At 42.7% G+C, this 21288-nt stretch overlaps 1 protein-coding gene across 3 annotated transcripts in view; it reads right to left on the reverse strand.

The window, feature by feature from the left end:
• Positions 1-4304: 4304 nt before the first annotated feature.
• Positions 4305-21288, reverse strand: part of Ptp10D (Protein tyrosine phosphatase 10D) — a 40292-nt gene continuing 23308 nt past the window's right edge. Inside the window, exons 2-20 of one of the 3 annotated variants that reach the window (XM_089596976.1) lie at positions 19172-19418; positions 17875-18150; positions 17570-17776; positions 17034-17387; positions 16336-16508; positions 15763-16126; positions 15138-15407; positions 14724-15035; positions 14389-14415; positions 13058-13336; positions 12027-12436; positions 11192-11569; positions 10364-10553; positions 8552-8720; positions 7690-7942; positions 7276-7533; positions 6792-7176; positions 5831-6118; positions 4305-4788 (exon numbers count right to left, since the gene is read on the reverse strand). In XM_089596976.1, coding sequence (XP_089453102.1) covers positions 5859-6118; positions 6792-7176; positions 7276-7533; positions 7690-7942; positions 8552-8720; positions 10364-10553; positions 11192-11569; positions 12027-12436; positions 13058-13336; positions 14389-14415; positions 14724-15035; positions 15138-15407; positions 15763-16126; positions 16336-16508; positions 17034-17387; positions 17570-17776; positions 17875-18150; positions 19172-19418 — 4812 coding nt within the window. In that variant the 3' untranslated portion in view covers positions 4305-4788; positions 5831-5858. The remainder of the gene's footprint in view (positions 4789-5830; positions 6119-6791; positions 7177-7275; positions 7534-7689; positions 7943-8551; positions 8721-10363; positions 10554-11191; positions 11570-12026; positions 12437-13057; positions 13337-14388; positions 14416-14723; positions 15036-15137; positions 15408-15762; positions 16127-16335; positions 16509-17033; positions 17388-17569; positions 17777-17874; positions 18151-19171; positions 19419-21288) is intronic. The other 2 variants (XM_089596977.1, XM_089596978.1) reach the window with 2 other exon arrangements.

Here is a 21288-nt window from a genome sequence, read left to right on the forward strand (position 1 = left end):
CCCTAGAGAAAAAAATCCCCAGGCCGGAGCTGCAGAGAGATGCAGTAGCACCGGAGCAGAAGGAGGAGGAGAGGAAGAGCGAAATCGAGGAAATCGAGTGGAAGAAAAAAAAGGAGGACGAGGACGACTCGTCGAGCAGCGACGAGGAGGCGGAGATTGAGATTACGGGAGGACAGGGGGTAGGAGGCGGCAAGAGGAGCGGCACGCTGTCGAGGACGACGGAGTCGATGGTGCGGGACGCGCGCCGTCTCAAGAGCGCCACTTTGGACCGAATGGGCAGGATCCTGAAAATACATTCCAAGTCGAGCGACGAAAAGGTACACCCCTTGCCATCTTCGATTTCCGATCTCGTACAGGGCACGCAATTCGGAGATGAGACGCGGTTTTTTTTTTTTTTTTTTTTTTTTTCCTTCAATGGTATCCCACGATCGCGCTCAAAATGAAACATCCATCTGCGACAGCCGGACGCGAGTAAGGCAGTGCCAGTAAGCGGTGGCGAAGAGCAACTCACGAGGAAGCAAAAGTTCAACTCGCTGACGCGGATGCTGCGGCTCCCGGACGCCAAAGAGCTGGGCGGGGCGTCGAGAAGAAAATCGGCGGCCGAAGCCGATCACGCGACCGGTAAGCCAGACGAGCACGCGAAAAGTATTTTCTCGAGGATCATCGGACAGCTGAGAGGCGAGTTTTTTTTTTTTTTTTTTGTCTTATGTTTTAATTTACCGTTGGTAGAGATCGGTAATTGGTGTGATTAACAGGGGTCGTGTCGAGGACGAGCATCGGGACCGAGGAGGCTTCTTCCAAAAAATCTGTACCAAAGTCGGCCTCGAGCTCGGCCCTGTCAGATTTGGAGCTCGAAACTTCGGCCTGCCCGGTCGTCGCTGGTGTTCTTCATCAGTCCTAACGAAAAAAATCTTTTTTGCCTTTGTACGACTATTAAATACATCAGTGTAATTTTACTTTTTTTTTTTTTTTTTTTCCTACATGAAAAATTGTTACTATCTGGAGGAGGAGGGCAAGAATAAAAGGTCGAGAGTATACATTTCTTGAGAACACCATGTTTATTATGCGCGTTCGTCGACTTTTGGGTTTCAAATGAAAATTTACACAATGTCAGTTTCGTCGTCTCGTACGATATACATCGCTCCATCAATAAAGTTGTAAAAAAGACGTCAAAAAGTTTTACAAGTTACGTAATGATCTTTACAAATGTAGAAAAAAAAGGAAAAAAAAAAAACAAGGGTTTTGTCGTCGTTTCAAATGTACAAACAGCAACTGCTTTACAACAATATCTATATATATATAATAAGTGATATAAATAAGTAAAAATTGTTTTTTGATGTACATCGGTATAAATACTATTTTGTTTTTCGATGACGTAAAAAGGCCGACGTATACAGTATAATAGTTCATGTATTTCAGTAAGTAATAACTCGCTATTATTGTTTTGTTTTTATAACTTTAACATTTACTATGGAAGGGAGTAGGCAATAATAGTAATGCGTATGTTAGAAAAACGATTATGGGCTAGTGATAACACATCTGCAACGGGACATCGATAGGCAATTAAATTTCATCGATTATCACAGAACAAAAGGTGAGAGAAAATCGATACAGCTCAGCATATACTGGATACGACGAGTTTGCTGTACGATTGCTCTCGAAAATTTTCCAGTTTATGTATGTATATATATTAACGATTTTTATTTGTTGATTTTTTTTTTTTTTTTTTTTTTAATTTATCGTGACTGTTGAATCTATAAAGTATACATAACTTTGAATACTCAAATATGGAATACATCATCAACCTACGGACGATGATTTGTGAATTATCTGTGCTCCGCGTTTACATGTACAATTTAATAATCTATGATTTTTTTGTTGTTCTTACACATACTTTTACACTTTCCGAGGCAATAGACACGTTTTAGGCCTATAACTTGACAATGTAACTTTCTTACTCCTTTAACTGCGAACTTAGAATATTTTATACACAATTAATTACAGCTCTCAACACGTACAAGCACACTGTTTTTGTATCATTCCCTTAAGTACAATTCTCCAAAAAAGTCATTACATCAATCGTCATTAAAAAAAAATAATAAAATAAAATAATTAGTCCAACATTGATTAAAAAAAAAAAACGGGATCGAAACTGGACACAAAGGAGTGAGTTTTTATGAGATAATCACCACCCATCTGTGTATTTATATACTTTGTGGTAAAAGTAAGAAGCTGCCAGAAGGTATATAAATGTAAGCTCACCGACCCCCCAGTGGATCAACAAACGCGACTACATTTCGTTCAGTTTCCTTGTTTCCTGCGCCACTAAAATGTAAAATGTAAGAGTGAAAAAATAGAATTTCAAATGGATAAAAACAGTTCTCAGTTCTCGTGTCAACCAGGAATCGGCAAAATTCCCCGAAGCTATCTGTCTATCTGTATGAATATCAATGTTCTCTTTTTCTTCTCGTTCGCGCGCTTAAAAGATAAAAAATAATTATCGCTCCTAAAGAAAACAGTATTTATATAACATATAACCGACAAGCGTTTGTATGTGGAGATAAAAATGGCAATAATGACGTATTATATGTACGTTCTGTATATCAATGATATTGTTTATTCGCTTCTCTTTCGATAATACTTAATCGATAATTACGTTATTAATGAATATAATGTAATAAAATGCTGCAAAAACAATAACAACCGTAATAATAGTAATAATACAATTCTCGATAGAATGTGTTTGACATTTGCAACTGTGTGTTTTCAATTTCCTTGTTCTTGTGAAATTGAAAAAAACGACAGCGATACTTTGCAGAAGTATAACGTCCGATTTCTTAATTATTCATACAACTTATTTGTACTAATTACGCGCTAGGGAATAGGGGGAAACGGATTAACCGACAAGTGTAAAAACGGAAGAGAGAAATGTAAAAATTAAAAAAAAAAAAAAAAACGTTACGTATTATATACATATACAAGTGGTTAGTCTCAGAGTAAAGAGTAATGATAGTAATAATTCGCAAAGACTACATGTACTTTTCTCCCCACTTTGTCGGTAATTCAGAATTAATAATGTTATACAACGTTCAACGAGGACTGTGGCACCTTATTCTGTAATTAGCGTTTTCAGCAGTACACGTGTTTTTACGAAGCTCATGTTTTTTGCTTTGAATCGATAATTGATTTCCTAAATACGATAAGCCATATATTAACAATCGTGCAACTACAGACAAAACTAGAATCAACGATTTTAATACATGTTTTTCCGGGAGAAACTTACACGCTTCGGATTACACGCAGTGTTTTTGATAAAAATTATCTCTCTTTTGCCGGAAAACGGAAAATTCGGTTCATTCAAAAGAATGGCAACTCGTTTCTTCATCTCACAAGGCTCTCAAGTTTGGTTGGGGGAATACAAGGGAGAGTATTTTCCTACGAAGATGCGAGTTTCTTGTTCCCACTGATTTTCGTATGTTTTGGCTTTATAACTTCATTGATTTGTCTCTTTATTATGTTTAAAAAAGGGAAAGTATTGAGTATTGGAATAGTAAGTTGCCATGTCTAAGCAGACATGTTTTTTTTTTTTGTTTTTTTACGCGTATTAGATACCTTTTTTTTTTCAATTGCGATTAATTATTGGCTCGTAAAATAGGACACATTGGAATACTTTCTACAAGCAAAGAAATTACTTGTCAGCCTGTATAGATACGTTCAGATCTTCATTGTCACCTCAATTAACTTTTGTACGATGAATATGTGTGCGACGTAATCATAAATTTTTGTGAATCAACCATTGTCTATCGGATTAGTCTCTACATTAATAAAACCACCAACTCAACTGCTTAAGCTTTTTTTTTTCTGTTTTTTTTTTTTTTTTTTTTTTTTTTTCATACATCAAAACGAATTGAGCAATGGATAATTGACCGATCGACTGACCGAGCTACCAGCAATAGAATTAAATGTATATTTATTTCATGTATCACAAAACTAACTAACTAATGTTCATAAATGAACAAACTGTCGCTCGATGCATATACAATAACGTAACTAATTATTTACAAAAAATAAACGTAATCGTCGAGGTAGTCGAGGCTTTTGCATCGGTACACACAGACACACGCACGATTATACATACATATTCAATTATGTAATTCTTCTAATAGACGGAAGCTTCTTTTGAGATCGCACACGGAGAACTATTTTTCGAATCGTCGTAGTGAAAAACAGTAAAAGTGAAAAGCCCTTGTATATAACCAGGTGAATATTCACAAAACACACAAAACACGTCCTTAAACAAAAAAAAAAAAAAAAAAAAAAAAAAAGGTCCTCCAAACCGAAAAAATTCTCCTGTACATCAATCGACACAGCTGCTCTCCTCGACTACGCTCGAACGACCGCTCATATCCGAACGTCCTCGCGAACGTCCGACAATGGACGGAGACTACCAATGCTGCCGTTGCTCGTTGGAGCAACCATCCTTGCCGCTTCTGCTGCTGCCAACTCGTCGTCGGTGTTGCACCGTCACCGGCTCAAACGTCGGCGGCCGGTGCCGATCAACGGCGACGAGTCGTACGGAATGTCCTGGGAGCTCGCCGACCTCAGCAGCTCGCCGATACTACCGCTACGGCCATGATGGTCGAAAGGAGGTCTGCCGCTGTTGTTGCATCGCCTCTGCCTCTTCCGCGTAAGATTCGACTCCTCGGTGTTGTCGTCGTTCTCCCTCGGGCTGCTCGCTATCAACCTTTCGCGCTCATCACATTCCCGATTCCGCAATACCTTCATCATCTGTAATTTTAATCATTCGAGACAGGTTACACGGGCTGCTTGCCGATTGTTTCATCGACCGGCCAGGAGATTCGTATATGTATATTCTCGATATTCGTGTACGTGTTTTACATTACCATCATGGTTTTTGTCGGCCAATGCCGATTTTTGCATGCTCGTTTATCATTGTTATCAATTGGCGCTCGTTACATCAATATGTATAAAACACCGAGACTTTTTATAAAAATAATTAACAAATGGTGAAATAAGTAGTGGGGTGCTTTTTTTTTTTTTTTTTTTTTAAACGTGAAGTAAAAAGTAATGCTTCATCGTTTTTTATGTGTACAAGCATGCTATTGACAAATTTCAAACGTGTACTGTGTGTAATATGTATTGGAATATAGTTAGAACATTAACCAACTTGACGAATATTTCTAGTGTAGCTTTTTCAAAGAATTAGGCACAAAGTTTTTGGGAAAATTGTTGGTAAAAGTATTACAAACACATACGTCCTAAAGACGATAAGTATAATACTGCATGCATCAAGCCATATTTAACGTATTGTTTAATATCAAATCATAAGTAGTATCTACAAATTGTTTTTTGAATGTATGAAAATCGTAAAAGTATATCTTAATAAACACTACAAACTACCGAGAAATAATAGGTACTATCAATGTAAAATGATAAAAAGTTGAAGATGCATACGTTTTAATCTACGGAAAATGTTCTAGATAAAAAATAAAAATATGTTTGGTGGATAAAATTTGCAATAATTAGTTGAGAATCAGTCTAGCTTATGAGTGCTGTAAATAAATAGATAATAAAAAATAAAAAAAACTATTGCGTCAATGTAGGTATGCGCAAAACGAAGCAAAACAAAAAGTCATTCAGACGATACAAAATCTCATGCTGCATTCCACGATTATAACAGTTTGCGATTTATTTGCAAAAGAGTGAAAAAAAAAAAAAAACGTACGAGCAACGTGCAAATATTTTAAAAAGTAAAAAATTAAGTTCAAGCAACGAACAATAACTGTTTGACTTTTTGTTATTAAATTACCGTCGGAGTAGTATTCGCTGCTCGAATGTCACCTTTCCTTCTCATTTTGATTATCGTTTTCGAGTTTGTTTTCATTGACATTTTCACTTTCATTTTTTAACTCATCATCATTTTCATTATCTACATCATCGTCATCGTTTTCATTTTCTACTTCGTCATTATCATTTTCGTTATCACTTTCGTTTTCATTTTTGCTTTCATTTTCATTGACATTTTCATGGTCATTTTCACTCTCGTTTTCAGCCTCGACTGGGCTCTTTGTGCTTTCAACTGAGTTTTGATTCTTTCCTAAATTGAAAGATTAAATCATTGAAAACATTTGTCATTGTGCATATAAAAAAAAAAAAATCAATATTTTGAATAAAATTTTTTTTTCTTCTAATATTGTTGTAATAATACGTTTCAAATCAACTCAAAAACTTGTAAATATAATTATCTAATGGGTACTTTAGTTTCTATCCCACATCAATAGAAGTTGTTACAAATAAATATCACATGAATATTTTAATCACAAGAAAATGTCAAATAACTAAAGGATAATCTTGTTATCAAACAAAATCATTCACTGGAACATTAATGAATTAATTTTAGACACAAAAAAGCACATAAAACATAATGAGGTGTTAACCAGCAACATAAAATTTAATTGTTCTTTAAAATAAAACGTAAGCACATTAAAAACCGTACGTTATATGAACAAACAGTAAGAAAATGTTAATTTTTAGCATGATTGTTTTCCCGTCATCTCAGCTCGCGCTTAATCACGCGACCTTTACTCTGCCTGTTACTAAGCAATCGAACTCTTAAAGTACTTGTATTAAACCATACAAAAAAAACCCAAAATAAATGATTCGTCTAAAATTAAAAGCGTTGAAAAGCAATTGATGAAAAAAAAGAAAAAAAAAAAAAAAATTCCCAATAGCCCCGCCACCCTTATCCTGTCCGTAAAAACTGTCACTACCTTCAAAGCCCTGATTATCGTGGATCTCTCGAGGTGGGCTCTGGGTGTCCTGGCCCTCGAGCACTGCCAGGAGACACTGATGAATACAAATGTACTGCTGCTCGGTCTGGACCATCCAAACGCGCTCCTTCCTCATGGCCCACACGATGCCGAATATGTCGACGTAGTCGCTCACAAGAATCTGCTGGAGTATACGATCCAGGGTGATGAAGGTGCCGCTACGGCCGACTCCGGCGCTACAGTGCACCACGATGGGTCGCTGGTCCGGCTTGACCCGCTCGCGGAACGCGCGAACGAAACGCGCCAGAGTCTGCGGCGGTGATGGCACACCGAAATCCGGCCAGGTTGTGAAGTGGAAGTGCTGGATTCCTCGCTTGCAATCGCCCTTTTGAAGGAAATGGTACACAATTAAATGTCAACGGCAGGATTGACGAGGAACGGTACAGTGAGCGACAACAAAAAAAAAAAAAGGCCCTGCACTCACCCTTCGAAGGAGAAATTCGGTAATGCTCCAGTCCGAGTAATGCGTCTCGTTGAGTATAGTCACGCAAATGTCGCCGTAATAAACCGGGAGAGTGTCCGTGGGCCAGTAGTGATCACACTTTTCCCGACCCTTTTCAATGCAACGCGTGAGCATAACGATAGCTCTGCTGTTGCTCTCCCAAACCATCCTCCAAAAGTCGTCCCTCGTCGAGTGCAAGGGACCCTGCGTGACGATGAATTCTCTCGGCGAATTGTGACCCTGATGGAACACATTTGTTGTTTTTAGAACCAAAAAAGAATTAATTACCACAGCCATGGAACGATATATGTTTGACAGCTTGTGTTCGTCAGCAGAGACAAAAAGAAAGGCAGAATTGTCATGCACACAGTACGTATACTACAAGAGGAAACTCACCGGCACGTAATTGGCGTTGATGTAATCCGAGCCCTCCTCGTCGTCGACAGGTTGGAGCTTGAACCTACTGTGATCGTAGGGCAGGATGTTGGTGAAGCGATTCTTGGGCCTGTTGCAGGGCAGATCGGCAGCCGTGCACGGCTGATCTCGACCCACGTGCTTCAGCTCCTCGAACTCCTCCGAGAAGCGGAAATCCGAGTCCGCCGACATGATCCGGTAGTGGTCCGCAAAGTTCTCCACCCTGATTGGCCGACTAAAAGATTACACAGAAAAAAAAAAAAAAAAAAGAAAAATGTAAATTGTTTTTCTTCACAGAGGTATTATTTTACTAGTGTATATTCTATATCTACGTATGCGTTGTACAGCACGTCATACAATTTCCCATTGCGTACACGACGATCGGGCTGTCTCTCGGTTAACATTAGCCGGTGTAATTTTCAATGAAAAGCAACGAGCCGTGCTTGCTTGCTCCTCGTATCCAATAATACGCCCGAATAAACGTGGAAATAACTCGGTGCGCTCGGTATACGGATACTAGCCGCGATATAACTTTTTTTTTTTCGAAACATCGCGTATCGCTTGGGATACCTGGGCGTTTTTCAAAAATTGTGAAACCACTGATAAAAAAGCATTTTACTCAAATGACGCATCGCCCATTCAAGTTTCGAAAAAAAAAAAAAAAAAAAAAAAAAAAAAAACTCGATTAGTTTTAAATAGCTCCGAAGTAACGTTGAAATTGCAAAACACCGGGAGTCCCTACAAAGTTGCGATTGACTCCCCTTTTGTTTACTACAAAAAGTGGAAAATTGTTGTTTGCCCCGCGAGAAAGTAAGGGGGCAAATGTAAAAGAAAGAAAAGTTACCTGGTCTCGATGACGCTGTCGGGCAACGAGAGGTCGTCGGTCGCCCGCGTCTCGGTCATTTTGCGTCCTTGGTTCCTGCGCCGTCTTATGAACAGCACGATACCGATCAAGGCCAGAATCAAGACGATCGGCACCACCACGCTTATCGTCAACGCCGTGTTGTCCTTATCTGCGTACACATAGATTAGACGAATACATCGGGTGTACGAAGGTGTGTGGCGAGAATCGCGTTTAATTGTATTTTAAGCGCCAACTCATTAGCCTCGCCGCCGACGGTGCGCTTTTAACGACGCACACATGCGCGCGCGCTTCGAGCTCCAACGAACACAACAACGACAACACACGGACGACCAGAGGAAGATACGTAAGTTGACATTAGTTGGACTTTGTACATGGGAGGCCTTGGTTGCGAGGTCCAAGCGAAGTGGGTTGTGTTTTTTTACCCCCCCCCCCCTTTTCTTCCTTTTGTTTATGCACCATGGTGTGCATGTGTGTACATGTCAGTTTAACGTAGGTGTTCATTTTGAGTGAGAAAACCTTTTTTTGTTTTTTTAACGGGTATGTCATTCGTAAACGGCGCGTGTTCGTGATCACAAGTCTGCTTCGCGAATGGAGCAGTAGCGACGGTTCCGGTGAAAAACCACGAAAAGATTAACATATTTGTCTCCGAAATTGGGCTCTTGAAAATTTCGTCAATGGCATTGAGACGGCCATTGTGAACGTTCCTCGTTACTCTTTTACTAGGTTGGTAATAAGTCGGAAAATGTATACATCAAATATCTAATGGTGCAGATAAGAGAGTTATCGAACAGCTGATAGTGTAAGTAGTGAAATTTCACACCTCGAGAACGCGATTGTGATAGTTGCGAGTTCGTACTTACTCTCTGTGAAATTGCACGCTACTACTTCCTCTTCTTCCATGTTTTTTAAAGATAAATAACGAAAAAAAAAAACAAATCGGACCGAGTAGTACGACGATCTGCGTCGCGCGGTCTGATACTTGGCACTGCCGGATTATATTTTGATACTGTTTCGATTTTTTTCTTTTAGTCACGCGGTGCGTAGGTGTATATAAACTACGTGGCTCTTCATGAGAATCGACTGCGATTAAATTGTCCAGAAGTGGCTTTCGAAACAGCGGTTCATTATTGATCTAAATTGTCGCTATTAAAAATTCATTGGGCGTCGAGATAGTACGACTTTTTTTGAATTTTTCCCGCTCATGGCCTATCCGAGAGCTTAAAAATGTTTTTTTGTTGCTCTCGGAAGAAAAGAAAATTTCTCGTTTTTCACCGTCAGAGTAGACTAATGGAATTATTTTTTTTTTTTTCCAGCATTTTCACCAGCTCGTGTGTTGTAGGTACTATATGCTCTGTTGGTTGTAAAAAAAACGTACACTATGTGTGTGTGTGTGTGCAATACAATGTCAATAAGGTACAGAAAAAAGGGAAACACATACACACACAATCAGAGTTTGTTTTCAGTTTCATCGAGCTTACCTGCCAACAGCAATCCTTTAGGTGAGACATGTGCATGCGAAATAATCAAGCCTGTTAGATTCGCATCGTATACATTTTTTTTTAAATTATATACTCATAAAACTTTAAAAGTTCCACTTGTACGAAAGAAAAAAAAAAGAAAACACTGAAAGAGTCGAAACAAAAACTGAAGGCAGATACCTACGACGAGTCGGACCACACAATAAAAAAAAAAAAAAAAAAAAAAAAAAAAACATCGCGAAGAGCGCTTCTTTCCGTACTCGGCAAAAAAGGAATGAAAAAAAAAAAAAATATATATATCAACGTCACTCACCAGTTTGCAGGGGGAAGCTGTAGTTTGTATCGGTGAACTTGTCGGGAGCCGTGAAAGCTCGCACCTTCACCCGGTAAGTCGAGCCGGGCTTGAGCGGCCCGTTACAATAGCCCTTGTTGTCGCAGTTCTCCGTCCCGATCGTAAAGTCCTCGATCGACTTGTTCTTGAACGGATTGTACGGCTCCATTACCTGAAACACGCGACGCGATTATACATGACGCAACCTCATTTATTTATTTACATACATAACTAGAGAGCGCCCCGAAGGAAGAAAACAATCAAGAGCAATAAACTTTTGTCGCGTACATATATATACATATATGTATGTACAAGGTTTCTCTTTTCTCGCTGTCCTGCTTGCGTAACTCTCGGTATTACGCGCTCACGAATCGATCATAGGATATACCTGTTATACGTAATATTGCTACGTTTTTACCGATAAACGATTACTCTGCCGATTTCAATTTCCAATCATCATTATTACCTCGCCGTCACGCGAAGCTCTCCTGCTCGGATGCGCGCAGAGGGGAATCATGTTAAAATATATGTTTCCATACAAGTATTAGACATAAACAGACGGCGTTGCGTTGTCAACGCGCACTAAAATTAACGATTCAGATCGCGGAGCCGAGCCCGCGTGAGAAGGAGGGAGGGAGAGAAACGCACGGCCGCGGCCTTGCCTCTTCGAGGTGTAACGCTCTTTTTTTTTTTTTTTTTTTCAGTTCAAAGCCGCGGAGAAAAACCACCAAGCCACGGGACAGAGGGGGGTAGGAGGGGCCAACGTGATTGTTGTACTATTTAAAAAAAACAAGGATTTTGAACGCTCACCTGATAGGGCGGCCAGACGCTGTAAGCCTGTACGTCCCTCCAGCTCGGCATCTCCAAGCCACTGGCGTTCTTGCTGTCGTCCTCGGCGACGATGATCGTGTAGTAGATGATGGGCCCGTTGGTCTCCAGGAAGTAGTTCTTCCGGAAGCGTATCTGTATGGTCGTGCTGCTGCGGCAGACCTCGGTGGGCACGGTCTGGGCCGGTGGCTTGGGAGGCGCGAGGATCGGCATCTTTTGCCGCCAATCCGCCGCGGGGCCGAAGCCGACGCGCGTCTCCGCCTGCACCCGGAATATGTACGTCTTGCCGGGGATGAGGTTCTTTATCGTGCCCCGGAACTCCTCCGGCCCAAAGTCCCGCGTCTGCGTGTGCGTCGAGCCCTGCCGACAATTCGTACGATGCATTGTTTGTTTTTTGTTTTTTTTTGTTTTTCCTTCTTCACTTCCCGGATCCCCCCCCCCCAACACACAGAGGAAAAACCTCGCTCGCGTGCCAACTGGCTCGTCCCCTCGAAGGTAATCATGATGCGATCATTTTATGAATATTGAAGGATTTCGCGTATTATGTCACGGTGTTTATGCCGATCGCGCGAGCCAATTGGATCACGTGCCCCATGAATTATTAATGCCTTCCTTCGAACAACGCGCAATATAATATACGCTTGGGTCTGTGTTTTCGATTCGCGCGATAAGCGGGTAAGCCGATCTGCCGATACAGCCCGCGGTAATTCCAAGACCCACTGTGCCCCCACTGGTCATTCGATACATGTTATCGCGAGGGGGACGCGATGGAGCGTCAAAGACACGGGCCCTTCACGCGATAATAAGAGAAACGCACCTCGAGGCCGTAAGTGATGCTGAACTTGCGGATGACACCATTATGTTCCTGGGTGGGCAGGACCCACTGGAAGCTTATGTCGCTCGGCTGTATGTCGGTGGGCTGGAATTTTTCGACCTGCCCGGGGAAGGACTCGCTGGTGGTGAAGCTCGCGCTCAGGGGATTCGAGTGCCTCAGGTACGTTGACGGGGTGCCGGAGCGCACGACCAGGGTGAAGGTGTAGTTCCGGTAGGGCTTCAGCTCGGTTATCGTGATCGAGTTGGACGAGGTGATGTTTTGCACGTAAACGTTGTCCGCGTTTATGTACTGGACCTCGAAAGCGTCGTACTCGCCCCTCGGGGGATCCCAGGCCAAGGTAATTTTCGTGTCGCTTATCTCCGTCGCGTTGATCGCCGTCACCGGCTCTGGATCTGAAATCAAATCGTTTCATCAGTTTCGGAAAAATTACCACAACGACGGCTACTCCATGCGCGTGCAATACATTTCTATTTTTGAACCAGCCCGAGAGAGTTGGAACGGGATTGCAAAGCTTTTCAAATCTCAAGATACACTCCCGCGAAAGCGCTTCGAGCTTGGCGAAACGGTTATTTTTAACACCGAGCACTTGGCGCTGTGAACACGCCGCGATTGTAGACAAATTTATCGAGTTTCAACCACATTCGATCGAGCCCTTATCGGTAAAAACCATTCGATCGATTCGATCAATTTGATACTGCGTAAAAGGAAATAATCACGCTATGTGTATACGTGAAAGTGAAAATTCCAACCATCACTGAGTGAGTGTATTATATGTTATATATTATGTACACCTCGACCAGAGGAGATGGGAGCTTAAATTCCAAGTGCAGGCGCGCACTGCGAGCCACAGCGGCCCGTTTTAAATTCCTCTCCATCTGATCCAATTAATCTCATTGTGAGTTTAAATTGCACCAAGACCCACCGCCATCACCACTACTTACCACGCACCACTCATACGTATAAATATATAGACCCACGAATCGGTAGATCTGACGGTCGATGTGTATACTCACATAGTCTGTCCTGCCTGAGAAGCGGCCTGCTCTTGACGTTGTCGCTCACGGTCCAGACGGTCACGTTGTACAGCCTGCCGGGGGTGAGCCCGGTAAAGGTGACCTTGGTGTCGGTGTCATTGACCACGCGCTCCTGGACGGTGTTGGGGCCGTCGCTGATGCGAAACCGATACAGATCGAAGCGCGACGACTGCACGGGCGTCGGCGTGTAGCGCAGCGTCAGGGAATCCGGCTGCTCGCTCCTCACCACGACCACCACCTCCGACTGAATTAGCGGCACTGCAACGAGTGCGGTGCAGTCGTTTCGTTGCGAGTCACGGGGAACGATGTGTGATGATGTCGTTTGTATGTACATTCGAGAGAGAGAGAGAGAGAGAAGAAGAAGGAGAGAGGAAAAAAACACACAGCAGAGATAAGATACTTGTTGGAAAAAAAATACAAGTGTACATATATAATTATATCACGAGATTTTCGTTCGTGTAATGGTATATACACTGATACAGGCGTGTACATATTGTGACTCGAGCGTGCGAAGAGCAAAGATTAAAATTAGGTCAAACGCGCGATCGACGATCGAGCAAACTTTGAAGGGATATCTCGTTGAATGGACTTGTCAAAATACACTACCGATCGGCAAAATTACTACCGATACGAGTTCGGAACGTTGTTCATTGATTGATAACGCGAATGTCGCGCAAAAAAAGGGTTTGTTGACGAATCGCTCGTTCGATGTCAGAATTTTCTATCAGTGTATATGTACATATATACGTTGGTGAATGTACGTACGTATGTGGCCTCGGCGTGAGCCGCATTCGTATGCGCATGTATATATACATTTTACGTGTGCGTACAATCGAGCCAAAGCGCGCACTTATTCGCGAACTTTATATTTATTTGATGGAATTTCAAGAAGCCATGTACTTGTATTTTTTTTTTTTCTGGGTAGTTAAGATATCGCCGAATGGGGCACTTTGTGTGTGAAAAACGTTGAGTTCGATGCTCTACCAAGTAAATCATCAATTGCTCGATTGTGCACACATATACACTTATAACTAAAATCATATCACATATGTTATGTACAACTTAGTGCAATAGACAGAAGCCAGTGATTGCGGGAATCAAGACTAATTTTCTTTTTTTTTTTCCAACTACAGTTTTTGCATAAAAATTTAGTTTCGATTCGCAACGCTGCATGCATAGCGCACATTCGTGAATATACGGCGTTTAGTTTGTTGGATCGGATTGGTCATGTGAGTGTAAGTATATGCCATAATGGTTTAGTTGTATTGTTAGTATACAAGCGTCACGACACTTACGAGAAAAAAATGTACCTTGATCTGTTCCCAGTTCCTTTTCACCTTTAGTATCGTTAGAAGAGTGCATTGGAAAAGAATCGGCATTATTATTATTTGTACGTAGTATCAAAAATCGTAGTAAGCATTATTGTAAAAACAAGGATGGAAATGCATTTCATTCAATTAGTAATACTCTTAGTAATTTCTCATTAATTAGTTGACGATGGAATGGAGAAATTAGCTTTGTTGTTATTCAAGTTACTGATCAAATGCTTGTGACATGCAGTTAAATATTTGTTAAAAAAAAAAAAAGAAAAAAAAAAAAAAAAAAAAAAAACACGTTTGACGAAAAACAAAAAGCGACTACTAACTCGTGCGGGTCTTTAGACTCGTGGTGTCGCTGACGAGATCGTACGACACGGTGTACACGGAAAAAGAATACTCGACGCCCGGCATGAGGTCGCCAACCAATATCCTCTCGATATTGTGATTCGCGGACGACCCATCATCGTAGCTCGACAGATCGCTGCTGGCGGTCACATTCTTCGCCCGAATACTCTCCGGGATGTCGGTGGGCCACCACTTGAGCGCGTAGTACTCTATCCTACCCTCCGGCCGCGGCCACTCGAGCGTCACGTTCGTCGAATCGATAACTGGGGTGACGTTGAGCACTGGATTCGGCCCTGCGTAAGCACAAATTACGTTGTTATGGATGGATTGGTTTTTTTTTTTTTTTTTTTTTTTTTTTCTTCAATGCCATGTCATTTTTCTCCTATAGTACTTACGAATGGTGTGATTAACTTGAAGAGGGTAGAGACTCTCGACGCCAAAGCTCACGGTGTTGACCTGAATGGTGTACCGTTCACCGGGAGTCATGTCAGCGACCTCCGCCTCGGTCTCCTTCACACTTGGAAGTTTCACCCAATGCGGATCGTCCTCGGTCCTATACCTGATGGCGTACTCCGAAAATATCGAATCGGTCGGTGCTTCCCAGTGTACCAGAACAGTGTTGCTCGTTACCTTCTCAATGCTGAGATTGCGCGGTGGATGTGGCACTGTTTGCAAATAAATCGTGCGTTTAGCAATAAAATAAAAAAAATTTTATTTTGTTTGGAAAAAACTGCCAATTTTGGATATTTATGAGAAGTTATTCATCCCTGTCAGTCGCCTAATTTGCATTTTTAAATTATTTCTCCATCTCGGAACGTATAAAAAAATATAAAAAAACATCGTAGGGAAACTCGTTTGGTAGAAAAACAATAACCGGCTTCGCAGCATCCAAGTGGCCGATTAATCTTTCCAACGTTTTTCTCAAACCAGGGGGTAAATTTATCAAGTTTAAATATCTACCCGTAGGGGAGATCGAGTTGCAAAAATAACGAAACGAGCAACAACAGCAACAAGACTCACAGACGGCCTGGAAGTAGGCGTGGGGCTCGCTCCTGAAGCCGTGGCTGATGGCAAAGACCTTGACCTCGTAGCCGGCTCCGGGATACAGGTCCTCGAGCACGATGTGCGACTCTGTCGTGAGGGTCGTCGCGCTCTCGCCAGTGTCGTTTCGGTTGTGCGTCACCTCGAACTTCTCCTGCCGCGAGTTGACGTCGCTCTTCCACGATATGTTCAAGCCCTTCTCGATCGACTTGAGATCCTCGATTATCGGGCTTGAGGGCTTGGTCACCTGATACAGCACAGTCTCGTTCGACTCGACCTTGTTGCTGATCGCCTGCACGATTATCGAGTAATTTCTGCCGGGCAGCAGCGCCTCCAGGGTTATCTGTGCAGATGTAAGTAACAAATGGCAGTGAGAATTATTTGTGACAGAATTAAAAAACAGTGATGCATCTTATTTCGTTGATCCTATGATTGATCGTTTTCTGACACTAATGAGGCCCGAGTGCATTTCACAATTTTTTGACACAAACCTTACAACAGATAGACGCAAGAGATACACACATCGAGAGCAAAACGAAAGTGATAAATTACCCTGGTTTTGTTTGTGGTCAAGACATTACTGTCACCACCGATGGTCGCTTCAACCTCGTGGTACTGTACTCGGTACGAGTCTTGGGTGCTGATGTTCTCCGGACTCCAGGAGACCTCGACCATCCACGTTTTTTCATCGATTTCCGCTCGCAGATCCCGAACTGGCAGAGGTCCTGTAAAAAAACGTCGATCCCACTTATTATTAATATTATTATTATTATTGTTGTTTTTTTTTTTTCGCGTACTCGCTTTGAAAAGATTTTTCTTCTTTTCTTTTCCTCTCGATCGTACACATGTACTTGTAAGTGAAAAATTTCGGGGATGATGAACGACGCGATCGGCCGTCCCGAAGGATCATTAATATTCCATTAGCCCACAACACAGCTTTGGACGAGGTTTTTTTTTTTGCACACACGGCTAGTCGAAAAACAAAAAGTCAGCCGCATCGAGTCAGCAACCTATAGCTGAGAGCAAAAACCTTTGAAACTTTCTAAAAACTCGCGCGTCGACCAAACTGCGTGTATCGCGTTACTTTTCGAACGTGCAGGTCGAGGTATCGCGTGTGGGAGATACGTAAACCGATCGAGGGGAAATCGTTATAGTGCCCTGCAGCAAGATACACCGAGAGCGATCGAGTCCGTGGGATTAGAGATAAAAGAAAAAATGTTTCGAGAGTATAACTTATGATGTGTACTGACTGAGGGTGACATCCCGACTGGCCGGCCAACTGGAAACCTTGCCCGAGAAGGTCTTGACGACGACCTGGTAAGTCTTGCCGGGCTCGAGGTCCTTGAATTCCCAGCGGCAGTCATCCTCCCGGTTCCTCGTGACGGGGACGAAGCGCCGATTGCCCGCCAATGAGATCTGATACTTGTCGAACTCGCTGGTGCCGTTAGGCGGGGACCAGTGGATGCGAAAGGAGGTCGACGTCACCGAGGAATTGTCAAAGGTCACGTTGAGCGGCCTCAGAGGCACCGTACGGTACTGGGCCGTCGTTGGCGCCGAGGTCTCGTCCTCCACCACCGTCTGCACCGAGATGTTGTACGCTCGACCTAAAATATATTCATTTTTTTTTTGTTTTGTCAACAATTATCGCCATACTTTATTATGTATTTCGATCATTGGGAATGGATAAAATATATATAGCGTGCTCTCTTGCTCGAGCAAAATCATCAAAATAGAGGGTTAGGGGGAGAAAGGTATACCGATTGAGAGAAACAAAAAGAGGCCTTACCGGGGATGAGTCCTTTGAAAGCCGCCTGAGCCGGTCCCGGAGGCTCGGACTCCTTCTCGATGTACAGCACCGATTCGGCGGCATCCTGGGGGTCTATGCTGACCTTGTAGTACGTGTATATACCGGGCGGGTAGGGCGGCTGCCACAGCACCAGGAGCGTCGTCTCGTTGCGGAACCAAACGATGAACTTGCCCGGCGTGTTGGGCTCTGAAGGGGATGTTTGTTTGTCACGTACAATATATGAGAAAATCAATTCTTTGTGGAAGGGAGGGGGAAAAAAAAGTTAAAAAAAACATTGGACTAACTCGTGGTGAAGTTCCGGCTGGTGTAGGCTATGCTCTCCTTGGTGTCGAGGACGGTGAACAGCTGGAGCGAGTAGGTGGCCCCGGGGGTGAGGTCGCGGAGGGTGTAGGGCGCAGCGTCGGCCGGTATGACGCTCGTCCAAGGGTTGCCGGCGTCGTTGTAGCTCTGGACGCGCAGGCGAAAGCCCGAGTAGTTGCCCTGTCGCGGTGGCTCCCAGAACACCACCGCCGATTTGCCGCTCTTCACCAGAACCGTGAGGTTCGAGGGCGGGTCCGGAGCTAAGGTGTTTTTATTTTTTCATTTTAAGCTGGTACATTTGGGGGTTTTCATCGCTCTTTGGCATTCATGGTGGGATAAACGTGGATGCCGATTTTCTCGACCTAAATACGTGATCGAGCTCTGCAATGATCGGTCGTCGTACCGATACCATGAAAATTTGTCGGAAAAGTTGTTAACAAAACCATTAAAAAATCCAAAACCGAAGAAAAAGAGTGTAGGTATATACATGAAACAAATCACTCGTCGACTATTAGCACAGCGTCCGGGTCTGCGAATATTTCGGCCGGCGGCACGGCTCAAACCGAACGGACATGGCGCGGCGTCACGCGTGACCCAGAAGCGAAATTTCGCTCCACTCGAGCGCACAGTGGGTGAACGCACATATACACACATGCACTATATATGTATATATACATACATTGCCTATTGCAAACACATCGGCAGAGAGAGGGACACAGGCGGTTGATTGGGCTGCAAGTAGACCTCGTTTTCACGCGCGAAACTCGTACGATACATATATAAGTCGTCGTCGTCGGACAAAAGAGAGTGTATACGGATGATGGGAGTGTCCGTAAGTACATACACACGTGGTATATGTGGATATAGGAAAAAAAAGGGGGGGAAGGGTAGGCGAGACGCGTGACCCTTGTCAATGGGTGGCTGGCTGCTGCTATTGTACCACGCAGGGTGACGATCGAGCAGAGCTCGACCGATGAGAAATCTCTTTTCTCTTTAACATATTTTTTCCCAGCATTTAAGATCAAAGTGCAAAAGTTTGGTCAAAAGTTCCATTTGCCTTTTGTTCTCAACAGAGATCAGAGAGACACGCGCGATAAAACATCCAAATCCATCATCTACAAAATGTTTAACCGATTTATTATTATTGCTGTAAAAATCGGCATTCACGTACAGTGTTCGGAGCACACATCGGCAAGAGCATATTATACGTATATATACCTGTACTTGATATATACATATATATATATATATATACGATACAATAGTTTGGCGGATACTCACGCGTTATAATGGACACGGTCCAGGTGAGCCAGTCATGTAGGGTGTCGTTGCTGTAGTAGAGCCAATACTCGTAACGCGTGCCGGGCAATCCGTCGCGAAACTTTATGACCTCGCCGATCTCCGAGGCGGCGAAGGTCGTGTTCGGGGGCGGGTACCCGATCCCCGGCACGTAATCCAGCCTGTACCAGGAGCCACCCTGGCTCAGGTTGCCCGGGATCTCGATCGCCAGGTCTGCCGATCTCGTCACCTGCAACGAACACACATGAGTTATTGAGTACACTTTTGCCACTACTGTCTAACTATTTTGCAATGGAAATGGCGAGTCAGAAGTTTTGGGGCAAAAAGGACTTTGTCGGAGGGCGAGGTGGGACATTGGTTACCATCAAGGATAGCGACTTGGGCCGAAAACAATAGCTTGATCGATGAGACTGGTCGTCACCGCGTTCGTTTCGTTTTCAACGAGTAAGTCGATCATTGTGTTCAAAGGATACCTACTTTCTAAAAGAATCAGAAAACAAGACGCGTAAACAATACACAATCCAGGGAAGCAACTATTTTATTTCCTGTCCTCCTTACATATACCTACTCCTCGACCGGAATAACAACGCGTCTCGACCATGTATATATGGAAGAAAGAAAAAAACTGGGTGTGATGGTTGTTTTTTCGTGCTGGAACTGTGTATTGGATTAGCCTCGGCGGTAACTTGAAAACTCAATCGGATTATACATGTGTCCATTCGTGGGTGCTCCGCGTATAGCGGGAGAGTCGGGTTTACGTGCGCGCGGCAACGAAAGGAATTTTAATTGAAAAAGAAATCACTTCCCGGCAGTTTCAGCGCATGCGTTTTTACCTGACGATAAAAAGTTTCTCTTTTTTCCCTCCTCCCCCCGTCCCTCATTCCTCGATAAACGTGTAAATACACGAAACCCGAATGTATTTCGCGAAAACAAACAAAAAATCGGCAAAACCGATACAGTGCCGATCATAGTGTCCATTTTTCCATCATCTGTTGAACACAGCGACCGATCCTCCTCGCAAAAATCATGCTTTTAGACGAGCGTTGTACGAGTATAAAACTGCTAAAGCGTACGTCGAACCGAGAGTACGCACATATATGTATATATACCCGAGCGCGTGCACTTGGAACAAATCGAGCGATTCGCGTGCGGCTGCACGTGCGTTTGAATATATACTTGTAAAAGCTCGTGAGGTCCACCCTCTACTCTGTAGAGCACCTACCTCAAATGTATTGTATGTACGTGGGTGCGTTTTTCGAAGTGACGCGCAAGAGAAAGAAAAAGAGAGAGAGAAAGAAATCGGTATAGGTAGCTCGTTAGGCGTCAGCTGCTGGTGTGCGCGAGGTGTGTAATGTAAGGGACTCGAGTGATGGACGTGCGACGTGACAATTAAAAAAAGGAAAAATATTTTTATGTACTGCTCTGTTGCATAGCTGTGTGCTACATAGTTTGTGTAATATGCCGGTTGGGTTGTTAGCTAAGTACAAATTAGCTAGAATTGATGAAATTTATTCATCATCTCTTTCCCGATTAAAATAGACCCTTTGTTTTAATCGGAGGGAATTAATATGAACGCATTACGTGCGTCTAAAATATTATTATTCATCGGTTTCACAGTCGGCTCATATTATTATTCATGTCGTATAAATACATAGATGTATACGTATACTGCCACGCACAGTTCGTATATGAGGTCATTGTAAAATTATTCGCATCGATACGTATATTAATACATCAATATTCGATGCTCGTATTTATGAGCTCATTTAAATAATAATTGCAAGAGATGAACGTTGAAGCTTATAAAAGTTTTATAAATTAAATCTTCATATAGTCATGCCAATGTATGATAATGTCTTAAAGAATTTACTGATACTACCAACCAAATGTAAGTATATTATACATTTGTAAGTCAAAGGAAATATCACGTTACAAAACTTCTCCCAATACAAAAGAGTTAGTATCCGTTGTAAAGCTTTTTTTTTTTTTTTCTTATTCTACCGAATCCTTAAAAGCGTACCATATTGTTTATGAACATTGAATAAGTATATAGGTACCTACAGTGTACAAGCTCGCACACGTGTGCCGTGAAGAGAACG

Source organism: Copidosoma floridanum, unplaced genomic scaffold (assembly GCF_036245765.1).
Source record: "Copidosoma floridanum isolate Cflo_tuat_1 unplaced genomic scaffold, Cflo_Japanese_pri ptg000030l, whole genome shotgun sequence".
In the NCBI taxonomy this organism is placed as follows: domain Eukaryota; kingdom Metazoa; phylum Arthropoda; class Insecta; order Hymenoptera; family Encyrtidae; genus Copidosoma; species Copidosoma floridanum.